The sequence below is a fragment of the Dreissena polymorpha genome, chromosome 7, assembly GCF_020536995.1.
Source record: "Dreissena polymorpha isolate Duluth1 chromosome 7, UMN_Dpol_1.0, whole genome shotgun sequence".
Classification (NCBI taxonomy): Eukaryota; Metazoa; Mollusca; class Bivalvia; order Myida; family Dreissenidae; genus Dreissena; species Dreissena polymorpha.
The window spans coordinates 69,402,137-69,419,401 of record NC_068361.1 but is presented as its reverse complement, the minus strand read 5'-3'; the positions used below and the strand labels follow the sequence as shown (position 1 = coordinate 69,419,401).

Below are 17,265 nucleotides of genomic sequence, written 5' to 3'. Positions count from 1 at the left end.
GATGTGGCCTCAGATGACTTTCTTATCTAATATTTAAGATGATTGATATAAAAACCATCAATATATCCGTCGGCAGGTCCTTCAGAAACGGGATTTATTACAACCCGAACTGCAACAGCAACCTTCCGACCCACGCCATGGTCGCTGTTGGGTATGTAAACAGCTCAGCTGGAAACTACTGGATCATTAAGAACAGGTACGTATAGTAAATAAGAATTATATGTTATCCGAAACACCTCGCTAGCTCAACGATAAGTTTATTTGCCATATTTACAATAATCGCTTTATATGTCAGTTATTAATGCGGTGACCATTTTATTAAAATTAATTATCGCCTTTTCCCGCGTAAGTCTATTTTCTGACACGTCAACAACTTTGCAAATGATAAATAATTGTTTTTGCATTGACCCTAAAAAACAGTTTTTGAAATATCCTTTATGATTATACATATTTATGACAATGTTCATCGACCTCGAAAATTGCTTTTTCATAGTATATTCAATTGTATTAAGTTTAACATATATGTTAATTACGAGATATTTATATTTTGAAAAATTATAAATAATATTAGACGTTGACATATAGCTGATTTGCACATATGTGTAGTCTTTGGGATGTAAGTTGAATACATATTTATATATGCATATGGAATAATTTATTAATATTTTGCAATATGACGATAAAATGTATTCTGCGTTTATTTCAGTTGGGGAACCACGTGGGGTGACAAGGGATACGTCTACATGGCCAAGGACAAGGGCGACACCTGTGGGCTGAGCAAGTTTGCAAGCTATCCGACACTATAAATTGTGTCGAGTTAGCTTCTACACGCTGTAAACTTTACAGGCATATCTAGCCTGTTTTCTTCTCAACTGTCAATTATTGATGACCTTCTTTGTTTATCTGGTGAAACATTCATCATGTCATGTATGATATGTAAGCAGGGTGTCCGATAATCACTATTTATTTCCTGCATATTACTGCAAGGCGAACAACAAGTTGTATCAAGCTCGCCGCACTAACGGTATTGTCGCAGGTTCAAGTACCAACATTATAACATTTTTATGGAGCATCTGTAATTCAATTGTTTGAGATTTCTATAAAAGTTGATTGCTTATCTGTAAAAACGCCGTATCTTTTGTTCTTCTTTATTTAAGATTTACCAACATTAAAGGTAACTGTAAGCGTAATTACAGTCGGTCGTATCCGTTTTTGTTAAGCTACTATTTGTTGTATTATAAGCACGACGAGGAATAATAAGTCGTGTATAATATTTAATTAATAAAAAATGTTTATAACATATTTCTCTTTCGTTACCAAAACAAAGCCATTGGAAAGTTTTCTGTTCAATGCACTTCGCCACTGCAACGGACGAATCATGTGACAATGAATAAACTTGCCAATAACGCCCATCATTCACCTTGACCATGGGGGAATTCTTCGACTAGTAAAATTAAAAAGAATTACCAAATAACAACCGTAATATCTTGCGTTATTTGACAGTTAAGACAAAAATTACTAATGGCTACGTGAATTAAACAGTCAACCACATTATAATATGAATACACACCAAGCAATGTCACTCTATAAATATACACTTTCCGTTTATACTCTTTATTGTACACATATACACAAGGGATACAACACCATGCTCTTAAAAATAGCAAAACATTGGCTTACAAAAGCAAAATTACAACAAATAAACTGTATTTCAACATCCAAGACTTGTATTTTTTCAGAAAATTATACACTTGGCAACGGATTTTCATTAAATCAAACAAATCACTCATTAACTTACTAAATTTGACAGTTGTATTCCTCATATATATTTATAGTATATAGAGTATTTTTGTAAAGTTCCTGTGACAATCTCGCTTTGCGGTATATGATTCAAACGTATTAAAATTGTTCATGTCAATGTGTGTTTGTTCTTTATTATGAACATTTCATTACGTGTGCATTAGGGCCTCAATACAAGTGCATTATGTGTGTTATCCTTTTTACATATCATATCAGAGAACAGATTAGATTTACTGATGTATCAATAGAGAAGTCCTCGAATAACATTGCGCTTGAAAATTCACGTATGTAATTTAATAGGCAATCTCCGCTTTGAAAGTTAATATTTAAAATGTATAATCAAAACTTGAACTAAAATGTTTTTTATTTTATCCACATCTTTATAATGTAACTGATAACGCAAGATAATTTTGATATTTCTTTGAAGATAGATCTGGCTCGCTCTCATTTGTACTAATGACTTATTTCTAACCCAGGAGCTTTATTTGATTTCTGTCTATAGAGGGCTACAATATGATGTCACAAAACAAATATTTAATATGTGTGATTGATCGGTTCGGAGAATTTTTTTCTAAGTAATTATGCTTCATAAGTAAAATTAAAACACTCCATCTCTACACTATAAGGAAAAGATTTGAACACACTTGTTAGATAGACGCTATAAAAATGTACATTTCCAAATATTACACCTCTTTACCGTGTTCTAATGCAGCAAATATTGTTATATGTTTTACTCGGTTTTACCACAAGGAAATTAATTTATATTCATATTCGGTTGTACGCACACAATATGGACGATCCACGATTAGTGTTTTAAACGAACGCTACTTAACCCATTTATGCCTAGCGTCTAGACAAAAGGCCTTGGCAAACAGCGCAGACTCAGATGAAACACCGCATGATTCGGCGTCTCATCTGGGTCTGCGCCTTTGCTTAAAGGAATTTTTGTAAGAAATATTCTAAATATAGAAATAAATATACTAGACATCCCTAATTCTGGAAATAAATTGATCCAATTTAGAACGATGGGAGAGTCCACTAGGCATAAATGAGTTAATTCAATATTACACAATTGACACTTGGGGCGTTGCGAGCTTTGACCCTCAATGAATGATCTAAATAAATTGTGTACAACACTATTACGTGTTTCGCGGTGTTGATTGCCCGTGTTTAAACTGCGCGTTAAAAGATTTATTTTAATTGTACTTCGCCATGTCCCTATGCTCTCCTGGGTTAAAATCTAATGATTTTTTAGATTTTAGAAAATAGAAATTTTACAACAAGTCTATATAATTCATTTGGTCACGTTTAACCCACAGTGACATGATTTGAACAAACATAATCAAATAATGACTCTATCTGATGTTACATATCAACTATCAAAGCACTGGAATTTGAAAATTCATATTAATACCATTATAGTGAAAACGTTATTAACTATGAAAAGTTTCATAAATAATATGATCTATGAGCTTTGCCAGTTTTGACTCCGAGGGCTTCTTTGAAGCGACTTTTCAGAATACCAGTATGCAATTCTGCACACTTAATATTTCACCTCAGTCGCAAGCTGGTTCCTGTGAAACTATTTTAAATTTAACTTCAAGTAACTTTGACGTCATAACAGGTAAAGTCTGCGACGTGTCACATTGGTAGAGCTCACCAAATTCCGTCGAATGGCGTCAGTCCAGCCGTTGTACGAAGTCACATGGCCGTGTCGATGAATACCTAATTTGCCACTTGGACGTCTTTTTGAACGTTAATGACGTAATTTGGACGGACGGCGACAGTTAAAAAATGCACATCTAGCGAAACACGATTGCCGAGTCTCATGAATGCCAGTCAAATACTTTGCGTCCGGCATTGAGAGAACCGCTACCATAAGCCGCATATGAATTTTATTTTTTAACCGTTGTACCTTCAGGATTAGATCAAAACAAATACATATCAAACTATTATCAAACGTTATTAAACGTGTGATACGATAGTTTATTTTTAAAAACATTTGCACTTTATCGTGACTTTTACGCTATAAAATATAATATCCAAGCTGTTTTAGCATTTGTAATTGAATCGAGACAGGTCCAATTTTGATATGACAATTCACTTGCACGTTCAGTAAAATATTTCATTCATATTTCGTGCGATGATTTTTTAGGCTTGGTCATTTGCATCAAAATAAATATATGTAACTGTATATAAACAGCCATATTTTATGGATTAATATCATAAATATGTCGTATTTCGTGGGAGGTTTTAACAAGATACATTCACAGTACAAGATATGCATAACTTAAATGTATTGAGTTATTCCTGATTACTTACCTTTGTTACCGTTGTGTAAATATCTATAAAGCTTCAACCGAAGAATATTTATATCTTTAGTTAGATCATTGAAGCAAATAATGTAATCTTGATTACTAATTAATATTCATTCATACTCTTATCATCACAAAAGCAAATTAGAATAACCTCATTATATAGTTAAATGCGATTTTGTATTTTGGACAGTAAGATTCGCAATTTAACGATATTGGCAGAGTATCACTATTTTTTCAACTGTTGATACATGTGTTAGTCGGGATTTGACGCTGTCAATGGTACGACTTACGTGATGTGCTTTCAGTGCGTTGTGTTTATCATGTAAACTTACTCGCATGAAAAACTTCTATTCGGCTGCATACTCGAGGCCAGGGGGGAGGGGTGGCGTTGGGTGCGTTTGTACGCAATATTTGTTGTCGAGTAAAAAAACATTACTATCAGTTGCACCCAACTTTATTCGACGCAAAACGGTTATTTATCTTTTCCCCGGAATCCAGTGAGTCTTCGTATTTAAGCGTTACAATAATGTTGAATTCCTCAGGCTACCGACAGGTCACCATATAATTAATTTCTCGATAAAGTCTTTTCCAAAATAGCTCTACATACAGAACTTTCCACAGTTTTACTTATGCCCTATTTGACATTAGGAAATATGTCCTACTCTTAAACAGTTGGTATAATGAATTTAAAACATTATAACAAATGATCAGGTGGACGTTAACGTTGAATATTCATTAACTGTGACGGAACTTGAGCATACTGTGCAAATAAGTCCATCTTTCTTTCTTCATTGTCCTGGTATACATTGTTAAGGACTTTGAAGCCATATGACCAGCTGGTTGTGGTTATAGGGTCTTTATGAAGCCTTTATTGTTATGTGTTTCTGAAATTCGCTGAGAAGATGACTTATTTGTTAAAAATAGTTTTTTAAAAAAGTAACCAGTTATGCCATTTTTATTTCTGTTAAGTAGTGATGCAGATTACTGAAGACCCAGTATTGTTTTCAGTGTTTGTTGTACAATACACTATTAGCTAGGCCTCTGGTACTATCCATAGTAGCAGTAAAACAATTGTTTTGAAAGAAAGTCAAATATTTCTTTTAATTTGCTTGATTTATGAATGGTTGAATTTTGGAATGGTTAAATAAACAAATTTTGTCAAGAATCCAATAAATTATAATAATGATATTTTATAACGTTCTTATTGTTGATTTTACATTCTATTGTGTTGTTGCAAATGTAAACAAAGTGTGTACGCGCATACAAGTGTCGGGTTAAACACCGTATAAAATAGTGGTTATTGAGAAACGGTAGAGGACATGCATGTATGTTATATCATATTCATGTAAATTAGTCACTGAGTATGGCCAATGAAATTGAAATTTCATATAAAAATGCTCTATAACTCAAGTCTCTAAATACCAATAAAAAGTCACCAGAATGCAGGATTGTACGTTTCAATTTCAAAATTTCCTAGGGGTGAGGACCTCCTACCCTCCCTCCCCCCCCCCCATCCGATTGCAGGAGGGGGACACCCCTCCCGTGGTTGACGGGAAAATTCGCATCCCCTTTTCAAAACCCTGGCTACGGGCCTGGGCTGTCATTACAACTTTCTGTGGGAATTTAACTCCGTTATTGGACCCTATTTACATATAATTACGGCTCATTATAGATTTACATCCGTAAACACACACCTTGCCAGTGAGTAAGTTTAATTACGACCTTCCGATATTAAAGGCACATCTGACACAAACTAAATCCTTGTATTTTAAAGGGGCGTTTAATTTAAAGGGATCTTTTCACGCTTTGGTAAATTGACAAAATTGAAAAAAGTTGTTTCAGATTCGCAAATTTTCGTTTTAGTTATGATATTTGTGAGGAAACAGTAATACTGAACATTTACCATGGTCTAATATAGCCAATATATTCATCTTTTGACGATTTTAAAACCTAAAAATTATAAAGCGTTGCAACGCGAAACGATTGAATAATTTGGAGAGTTCTGTTTTTGTCGTTAAATTTTGTGAAACTACGAAGATTGCTTATATAAGGTATAAAATACTTCATGTATATGTACTCGGCGGAATAGCTCAGTAGGTTAAAGCGTTTTTACTTCAGGACTCTGGCAGGACTCCAGGGGTCACTGGTTCGAAACCTGGTCCGGGCAATGTTCTTTTCCTTTTTTAAATTTTATTCTTGATTTTTTACTGGAGCTTTTACGATCCAATGTTTACATTTATCGATATAAAGCATTTAATGAATAAGTTAAAAAATGCCAAAATCTGTCAAAAGGCCCCTTTAATGCAATAATAATACGTTCGTTTCGCTGAAAGAGACAACAACGTATTTCATTTGTAAGACATTCATTCAATCATGTGTATGTCCGAACTCGGTGTGAATACAATACTAGTCACGTTGCTATACTACAATCGACACGAGGTACGTAACTATACGGATTTTACGATTTATCTCAAATCTATCAACATCTACTGCATGCATTGACTGTTTTGAGCGCATACGATTAATAACTACAAAATAGATATTGACTGACCGTGTTCAATGCTTTCATGCATTTTGGCCGGTAAAGAGTCTGTTATTAGTGATTCCCTAAAAAGAAATTACTATCTGTATAAAAGGTTTTCAAAAATTAAACTTCCGACGCATTGAACATAGTTACGAAGACAAAACGCAAAACCATATTAGCGTTTCCTGCTAGATATGTTTGTGTTGCGGTCTACATCGCTTCCTGAAAAAAGAATGGAATTTTTCGGCCGAGGAAGGTCAGTATTAATTGGTCAGAAATTCATTCAAATAATTAATTTGCTAGATTTCTCTCTTGTTGTGTATTCATACATCACTATTCTTAACTTTTGAATCTGTGTTATCTGTGAAAATGTCCGTTTAATAACATATTGAAGTCATTGACCAAATTAACTCAACTTCACATAAGAGGAACATTGAAGTACATCGAAAACTTTGCACGGTTGTAAAGCGGTTTAGTACCGTCTCCGTAAATATAACTCAAACGCAATCTCTGTTACGATGTAATTCCCGCCCAAATATAAACCAACACGGATTACTACCAGTAGATCACACGTGCTTTGATATAGATATGTTTAAAACGCAAATTCTAATTTTAGGGATTTCCCAGAGAATCCTGAACATTGTTCTGCTTTTATAGCATGTGGTTTGGCCTAGTCAAATGTCTGTTATCTAGAAAAAATAAAACAGTGGTGACTTTTTATTTGCATTTTTTGGGTCAATAATATTTTGTCGTTCCAGGATAAAGTTAAAAACCAATACGCTATTGAGTGAACATTAGTTACCCTATCTAGATATGTTGTCACTGACTATACAATATGTATAAATGAGTCGTGCTCTGTGAAAAAAGGGGGTTTAATGCATGTGCGTACAGTTTCGTCCCAGATTAGTCTGTAACGTTCGCAAAAACTTTATTTATGATGAGAAGAGACTTTCTCGAAACGAAAAACATCATAAAAGAGGAAAGTGTCATCCCTGATTAGCCTGTGTGGACTGCACAGGCTAATCTGGTATGATACATTCATTAAACCCCTTTTACACAGAGCACAGCTCAAATAAAATGTAATAATTTAATAAAAATATAGGGCGCATATGGAGAGGATGTAGGTACATGTAATCTCTCCGTATGTAGCTCTCGTATCCACTCCGTTCGCAAAGCTTTTAACATCTACACAATATTGTCGAAATCATTTTTGCATATTAATCGTTAAAACATTATGTTAAATATGGTGCTTGTTATCCCCGCCGAAAACAATTCGGAGGGGATATAGCTATAGTCTTCGTCCGTCTGTTCGTCCGTCTGTGCGTCTGTGCATTTGTGCGTCCGTCTTTCCGTCCAAAACTTTTTCCAGAGCATGATTACAAATATATTCAATGGATTTATTTTAACTTAAAATATAAACAGATGGCAACTAGGAGAAGTGCAGTGACTTAGAACCATAACTCTATCGACCTTAGTTTTTTTAAATATCTCCCTTTATTTAATTTCAGAGTAAATTTGTGTCCGGAGCATAACTTTAAATCTACTGACGGGATTTACTTGAAACTTAAAATATAAACAGATGACAAGTACGAGAAGTGCAGTGACTAAGAACCATAACTCTATCTACCTTAGTTTTTTTAATATCTCCCTTTATTTAATTTCAAAATAATTTTTTTGTCCGGAGCATAACTCGAAATCTACGAAAGGGACTTACTTGAAACTTGAAATATAAACAGATGGCAAGTAGGAGAAGTACTGTGGCTAAGAACCATAACTCTATCTACTTAGTTTTTTAATTATCTCCCTTTATTTAATTTCAAATTTAATTTTTTTCTGGAGCATAATTCTAAATCTACTGAAGCAATTTACTTGAAACTAGAAATATAAACAGATGGCAACTAGGAGAAGTGCGGTGAACATGAACCATAACTCTTTCGGTCGCAGTTTTTTATTTCCCTTAATTTTAATTTTTTTTATTATTTATAATTTTAAATTATATTTTATCTAATTTCATAGTAAATATTTAAACTTTTCAATTTTTTCCTTTATCTAATTTTAAAATAATATATTAATTTGAGCACTGAAGTATTCACTGTACAATGATTAGATGAGTTGAAGGAAAATACAGTGATCAAGAACAGAAAATGTTTATAGTCTTTATTTTTAATTACCTCCATTTCTTTCATTTCCATATATTTTATTCTCTACAGCATAACTCCAACACCATATAACTAATAGATCCTTGAAATATAAATAGATGACGCAGGTGCCATGTTTTACAAATATTATTCTACTCTCAAAAACAAATGTTGTCATACAAGCAAACACATTTCGGCGGGGATTTGCCACTACTGTGACAAGCTCGTGTTTATTCTTGAAACCGTTTACTAAGAGATCATACAACATATTGACAATTCGATACAATTTGAATAAGTAGCATTAGTTTTTAGCACCATCTTTATGACACATATTCAATGTGTATTTATAAACTAAAAAAAAATACTTGAAAATGGTATGACGAATAACATTTTGTACTGCCATCGTATTACTTTAGAATATAAAGTCGTATTCTGAGAAAACTGCGCATAATGCATGTGCGCAAAGTGTCTTCCTAGATTAGCCTGTGCAGTCCGCACAGGCTAATCAGGGACGACACTTTCCGCCTAAACTGGATTTTCGGTAAGGAGGGACTTCCTTGAAACTAAAAGTACCATAAAACGGAAAGTTTCGTCCCTGATTAGCCTATGCGGACTGCATAGGCTAATAGGCTAATCTGGGACGACACTTTACGAACATGCATAATGCCCAGTTTTCTCAGAACGCGTCTCATATATGCGCAGTCATATGAAACACTATAAGGGAATCGTTATAAACAATTGGTACAAGCACGCTTCCGAAATTTGTCATACAAGCACACAATTCTTAGCAGTTATCAAGACACACATATATATACCCTCTTTTTTATTGGTACTAACTTATACGCATCAATAGTTAAACTCTAGTTCAGTTTAAACATACTGAGTCAAACGAATATTGTTAACATTCATTATTTACTTAGTCACTTTTTCAACTAAATACAGCATTTACAACATATGCTACTTGTCAATACAGAGGCTAAATTTATGATTGCACTGAACATAAATAAATAAAAATAGAAAATTACGAATGAATATACACATTTCATATTTAAACACAAACGGGTGAAGATGTCTGAAATTGTTTCAAATAATTTGTTTTCTTATAGGATTTCAACAACAAACAATCACGTTGTTAAATGGCTTAAATATGCCAATGTTAATTGCGAGGTAAATTGCCAAAACTACTATCTCCATGACTGTTGATTTTCTTTCTTGTATTGCACCTTCTTTCCTCACTATATACTTATACAACGGGGATTACACATCTCGGAGAGTGTACTTAGACGCTGCAACAACGTGCGTTGAAAATAACCCATTTATGCCTAGCGTCTACTAGAACAAAGGCCTTGGCAAACATGATGCGGCGTCTCATCAGGGTCTGCGCTGTTTGCTTTAAAGGAATTGCTGTAAGAAATATTCTAAATATCGAAATGAATATACTAGACAACCCTAATTTTGGAAATAAATTGATCCAATTTTCAAGGATGGGAGAGTCCACTAGGCATAAAAGGGTTAAAAATAGCACGTGTAAAGCGCTAATGAAGCAGCTGATAAATAGCTTGCGGAAATAGACAAGGCGGACAAAGTGGAGAAGAGGTACTCACTTAAAGGGCCTGTGGTTGATTCAATATTAACCTATACCTAAAATAAGCTTCACACTGCTGAAGTTCTGCTAAAACGCTGACGTGAATCATGAACGGCGACTTGCGTGCATGTGTTTATCGCGCGGTGTACCTTTATGGGAAACACAAAACTTACGATTATATCTGTTGGGCGCGCAACATTTTGTGCTGCTGTGTGTGTGTGGATTTTATTTTTTTAAATGCGAACTCACAAAGATGAGTGCTGTTAAAAAAAAAATATGTATGGAAATACTAACAGTTTTTTATCGTATGTCTTTGAACCAAAGAACGATTGCGAAAGCCAAAATATTTGACAAACTCTCGATCATCTGATAAACAAAAAGTTGGCTTAAATACCAACTACCAATACTTATTTGCCAGTAAGGCCAAATTAGAAGAAAATGTATATATGCACTTTTGTGCAGAACGTGAAGAAATAATAGTCAGTAAATGTGTTTCATGATGCAGACGCGATAAAAAGTGTGTACACATTAACATTTCACGTATAAACCAATGCGCATTTGTGTTTATATACTTATAATTGCCCAATCATTTTTAAACTGGCTTGCTTATAAAAGACGCGTATTTTGTTAGATAGATTTGATATATTTCTGTGACATGTTTACAACAAAAGGATTCCGCTGGTCGACGCTTGTTTTCTTGTGTTTGCTATATACGTGGCACAATATTTATTTAAACTTAATAATCAGGATTGTTTATAAATTGTTTTTGGAATTGAAACATTTTCATCGGTTTGTAACCATTGATGAATTTTACAGATGCCAAAATGTGAACAGACGGACATCACTTATTGATTAAATTGATTAACATGTTCCTGAATGTGGACACTTTGCGGTTCATACGAGACCACAACCTGCGCTATGACAGGGGAGAGGTGACGTACACAGTCGGAGAGAATCAGTTCGCAGACATGGTAGGATGACAGAAACAGTTATAGTGGGATATGAATTATAAAAGTGTATATATACTATTCTAGATAATGGTAAATTATATACATTTATCGATGTTCTACCACCAACACATATTGTTTTAAACATTAAAGAATACATTAAATTTTGATAAGCTGTATCCGATACTAGCGTTACATGTTTACATGTCTAAATTCCTTGCAGTTTAACGGTAGATACTTAATTAGTATGCGCATTTCCTCCGTACATGAGTGATTCTAAGTTGCTTATTATTCGTATTAAATGCACATTTATAAGTGAAATTTTCTACATAATTCAACGTTTTATATATGGTGTACATCAATTTAAAATATCTGACAAACATTGCCGTTACTTACCCAATCATTATAAATCTCTTTAACTCGTTCATATAATGTGAGAGTAAGCTCACTAAGGCTCACAAACATCCTTAATATATGAGCTCGTTTACTCCTGTAACATAATATGTGTTTACACTTCCTTTGAAATTGTTGCGTACTCACAGCATGTATTGTATATATAATATTTGAACTAGATAGTGATGCTCTATGCAACGGAAGAGCATAATCTTTTTTTTAATGGTGTTGTCAGACCTACATTAATTATAAAAAAAGCAATCCATTTTATTGAGAAATACTGAAGAGAGATATGTGTATATGAATGTTTTATTCTATATAAGATCCCAATATGAATACCAAACCAGCAGTTACTTGACCACTCAATTTAATTTCAACCGCCCCCGCCAGGCGGAGGACGAGTTCGAGAAGACGATGCTCCGGGGTCTGATCGTGCCCGAGGAGGGAGTGGAAGTCTACCCGGAAGCTCTGACAGAGCCCAATCCTAATGCCGATCTGGAAATCGATTGGAGACAGCGAGGGGTAGTGACACCCGTAAAATCACAGTTATAGTTCGAATGACCTACGATATATTGATTATTTTCAATAACCATATATATGTATTGTGTTCAATATATGTATTATCATATGTTACATTTGTCATTATGCGCAGTTGTTCTTAAAATATGCTAACATCTTGTGTTATTAATAAAAAAATATTTGTAAATAGCATTCCAGAAACGTAATGCAGCCAAAATAGATTTTCAGGACACTTTCGTGATATTTTGACTTTCGAACGTTATAAGTGTTCATTATAGATGCTGATTCACCAAGAATTAATGTTTTGTTGCTCGGATGCCACGGTTTTATTGTCATAACTGCAGCGTTGTTTACAAAAATGAATTGATTTGATAGCTATGTATAATCTCCATTGCAGATGCAAATCATTTAACTAGAGTGTATACTTTTTGCCAAAAGCAAGCCCAAAGCTGTTTGACATCGAAGTGTCCATAAAAAGAAGTATATAAATAATCATAATTAAATGTACTTTAACAGAATTACGTTTGCATGATTTGATACAATAAACAAACCAATACAAGTTCCTTCATAAGAAAAAACACGAATTTACTTTTGATCTTTGAACTTCTATGTTATCTTTTTAACGCTGTTGCGTTGTCATTGCATAACACTATTGTGTTATCGGTCTGTCATTTCAGAAATATTTCGCTATATATGACCCTTCATTGTGTGTATTTTTTTCAGAACTAATATTTAAGGATTATAACATAAACTTGTCTTGACTGCTAATTCGCAATATCATATTTTAATGTCATCTCAACACAAAAAGTTGAACGTTGTTTTTGTGGTGTTCGTGAAGTCCTAATTCATGCCCATGTCAATAACCCTTTTTATTTCAGGTCTTCTTCATAAACGTAATTGTATTACTGATATGTACGTCGTACTTTCAAGTCTACGATGATGTCATATCAGGGCGTGTGTGGCTCGTACTGGGCATTCTCCGCCCTCGGGTCACTGGAAACGATTATGGTTAAGAACCGTGGGAGGACAACCGATCTGTCCGAGCAGGATCTCGTGGACTGTGCAAACAGAAACTATGGTACGATATAGAAAGGCTATATGACCGTTTGGAAAGTACAGTGTATAGCAAAATGGTAGGGCAGCAAGAAGTAGGATTTGTCCATTTAGATAGCTACCCTAAAGTTAAAATTCTTATAGGTTAAATTCCAGCGGCTTAAATTCTCTTGTTATAGCTCGACGAAAAAATGATCAAATGATTTTAATATTACTTTGGAGCATTCGTCACATTTACTTTACCGTGCCTCAAACTAGGCCTCTGCTTGTAGATCATAAACTGAGGTCAATTTTCTTTGTCATATGCTAAATATTTATATTGTGTTTTTCAGAATAATATTATATGTGCTGCAAGTGTTTTATATTAGATCATATAATCATTAATTGTTGGATTATCTTCAAGAACATGTTGATAATTTTGATCAGTAAATATTTAAGATCACATTTCACGGTAAGTTTCATATAAAGCAACTTGATAAGTCAGTTGTAAATATCACATTTCAAAAACATGGTAAATCTGTCAATGCTGAAAATTGCATTTCTGGATTCAATGTCATAAAAGGCTTAGGTTGGTGAACATATTGTATAACTATGCGTATTCATATCAAATTGACAGGAAACTGGGGCTGCAGAGGAGGCTGGATGAACAACGCGTTCAACTACATCCGCAATGCCAAGGGGGTTAATACCGAACAGTGTTATCCGTATTCTGGTTCTGTACGTGCTTGAGTTTCTTCACAATTATTGTTCAGTTCAATACATGATTCCAATTGTTGATTTATTTGAATTATTTTAGAGCGCGCTTTTGACTATTTAGAAGATCAAAAACCAGAAATATCTGGAACTGTTTCACTTCAATAATATAGTTAAATGATAGAAACTTAAATCGAAACACATGTTTGGTACTTGTAACAATATTTGCAACAATATGTATTTAACAAGTTTAATTCATATATGTATATATAATTGGTCATAAGTTTCTACTTCAAGCATTCTTATTATTAAAAGTTTAAATATTCGGTGTAGGGATTGGAAAGATCAGACTTATGTTTTATAAATTATATTTGATTGCCCGCCTTTCGAAGACGTGGTGTATATTGTTTTGCACATGCTTGTCGGTAGAATAATCGTTCTGCCCGTTGACCTGTTTTCCACACGTCAATACACAGAGAACACTTTTACATATTTCCATGTTCATTTAAGTTGGTAGACTTAGTTTACAGGGTCATAAAAATCTTAATATATTAGTGTTTTTCCGTGTAATATCAAACGACCGTTTTTGACCACCGAACTATCCAAGATCATTTGTTGGTTACTCGCGTTACAGGTCAATCAAGCAGAGATCAACGCCACCAGGTCATAAAACATTATAACCGTTTCCTTTATCTTAAGAAAGCCCCAAAAAAAAGATCATGTAAATTATTTTGCTGGTTATTCTTGTGGGAAGATAATTCTCTTTTGATCAGAAACGTGCAATATTTCAAAACAAATGCAAAAGGTCAATAATACAGGTAGGTGCAATATTTAACAACAATTACACATGTAGACGATTTAGGAGTAAGTTGGAGATAGGGGGAATACACGATTTACACACAATACTTGCCGTTTGTTTAGTAGTGTGTTTTTATTAATTACCGAATATAGTTAAGGAAATTATTCTCACTCTAAAAATACGAGCCTCATACGCAAATAAAGGATTAACTAATAAAGTATGAACATGGTCGTCTCCTTTTGAGCAAACTGAATAGTGGAAAATAAAATTTAATTATGAGCATGATCAAGCAAATCTAGCAAAAGCTTCATTATGAGTTGGAAAAAAAACTGTTGCCCTATGCATTTTCAAACACATCATTGTATTGTGTCTGTGTTTGACAACATACATATGCGATACCAAAGCGTAAATATACTCAATATTGGGTTATCTGCAATAACAGAATACCAATGACATGAAACTTATATTCATATCTATCTGATTCACAACATTACCTTTAACTCAGTTGAGGCGCTAATTAGAACACAGTAAAAGCAATAGCTTCTGCATTTGCCAGAACAGAAAATATGGCGCCCAGACGATTGATCAGATTATTAAAAGCCTTAATAAGTAACTCAGTTGCCAATAAGTTCCATTCAACCTTTAGCCTAAACCTTTAGCAATCTGGTTTAAGCCTGATTTATGTGTAAAAAAGAAGCCCGATGATAAATTCCTGTGTTCGCCTTTTTAAGGACAACAGTTGCAGACACAAGAAAGATAGCATTGGGGCCTCAATTAGCGGATACCAGAACGTGGGGAGGTCCGAGCATTCCCTGGCCAGCTCCTTATCCAGTGTAGGACCAATCACAGTGGCAGCTGACTGCCACTGTCATTGAGGCTTCATGTGAGCATTATATCAGCCTCTTAAGTGTCCTATACTATAATGATCACACGTTTGTAAGAAAACGTCATCTCTTTATATTTGTTTTTTGTTAATTGGCTATGCTTATCAGAACAGCTATCGTCTAACAATTTCTTGTTATGCATCTTGTTAGTAAACAGGGTTTCTGTTTGGTTCCTCCTAAATGTTGTAATCAAGATGCTTTGAACTAATACTTCTTATCTGCCTTATAACGTTAAATGTAATATTTCAAATTGATAATTTATAGATGAGTCGTGTTTTGAGAAAACTGGGCATAATGCATGTGCGTAAAGTGTCGTCCCTGATTAGCCTGTGCGAACTGCATTTTCCGCTTTTATGAAATTTTTCGCTTAAATGAAGTCTCTTCTTAGCAAAAATACAATTTAGGCGTAAAGTGTCGTCCCTGACTGCACATGCTAATCTGGGACGACACGTTACGCACATGCATTTAGCCCAGTTTTCCCAGAACGCGACTCATATAATATACATCAATCTAACATATCCACTAGCAGGTACTACAGAAACGGGGTTTATTACAATCTGAACTGCAACGGCAACGTTCCGAACCACGCCATGCTTTCTGTTGGTTACGGGAGCGCCTCTGGAAACTACATGATCATTAAAAACAGGTACGTAAAGATTAGGAATTTTATTGTGTCCCTTTGATCGTGCTCGTTTTTTTAGTTAGCCTTAATTAATACAAACACTGCTGTAATTGTGTGAGATAAAATGTGTTTGTTGTATATAACGACATATTCATATTTCTAAAAATCACTGAAAGTGTGAGACTAACATATTTTCGATTGATATATGCGTGTATTCTTAATAACCAAATTTGTGGCTGTAACATAAATAACTATATAATTATATTTTCAGATGATAGATGGGATATTTGATTTATATTTAAATGTGACGACAAATAGTTTTCTGCTTTTATTTCAGTTGGGGAACCACGTGGGGTGACAAGGGGTACGTCTTCATGGCCAAGGACAAGGGCGACACCTGTGGGCTGAGCAAATTTGCAAGCTATCCGACACTGTAAATGGTCAAGTCAGCTGCAACATTATAATAACTGTAGAGTCAGCTATACTCTTGTATATAAGTGTTATATTTTGTGTACGGACTTATATATACTTGTTTATATAGTTTACATTCATCGTGTTATGTATGATATGCAAGTAGGGTTTTCGAAACATCAGTTTTTATGACCTGCATAATATTGCAAGGCAAATATTTCACTGGTATAATGCTCGTCACACTTACTTAGTTGGCGCAGTTTCTAATACCAATATTTGAAATTTTACTCACATGGAACATTCGTAATACGTTGTTTATTTTTATTAAACGGTGTATTGCTTTTAGGCAAATGTATGATATGGATGATAACATACTAGTTTGTGTAACCCACAAACAGTTATCACTTCAAACGCAAGTGTTATTTTATTAACGTAAATGTACGCCAGATCCTTTGCTGTTAAGCATCTTTTTTATATTTAATTAAACAATAAAAATATGATAAACATTAACAGATATCTGACACAGTATTCGAACCAATAAGGTGTAAAATTCTAAAAATGATCCAACGTGAAATTATG

The 17,265-nt window shown here is 34.1% G+C and overlaps 1 protein-coding gene across 4 annotated transcripts in view; it reads left to right on the top strand.

Moving 5' to 3' along the window:
• The window catches only part of LOC127837684 (procathepsin L-like), a 54,942-nt gene extending 38,195 nt beyond the window's left edge, over nucleotides 1-16,747 (top strand). For 2 of the 4 annotated variants that reach the window (XM_052364949.1, XM_052364948.1), the window contains exons 8-9: nucleotides 77-196; nucleotides 707-821. In XM_052364949.1, coding sequence (XP_052220909.1) covers nucleotides 77-196; nucleotides 707-806 — 220 coding nt within the window. In that variant the 3' untranslated portion in view covers nucleotides 807-821. Of the gene's footprint in view, nucleotides 1-76; nucleotides 197-706; nucleotides 822-16,182; nucleotides 16,300-16,612 lie in introns of those variants that run through there. The other 2 variants (XM_052364953.1, XM_052364952.1) reach the window with 2 other exon arrangements.
• The last annotated feature ends 518 nt before the right edge of the window (nucleotides 16,748-17,265 follow it).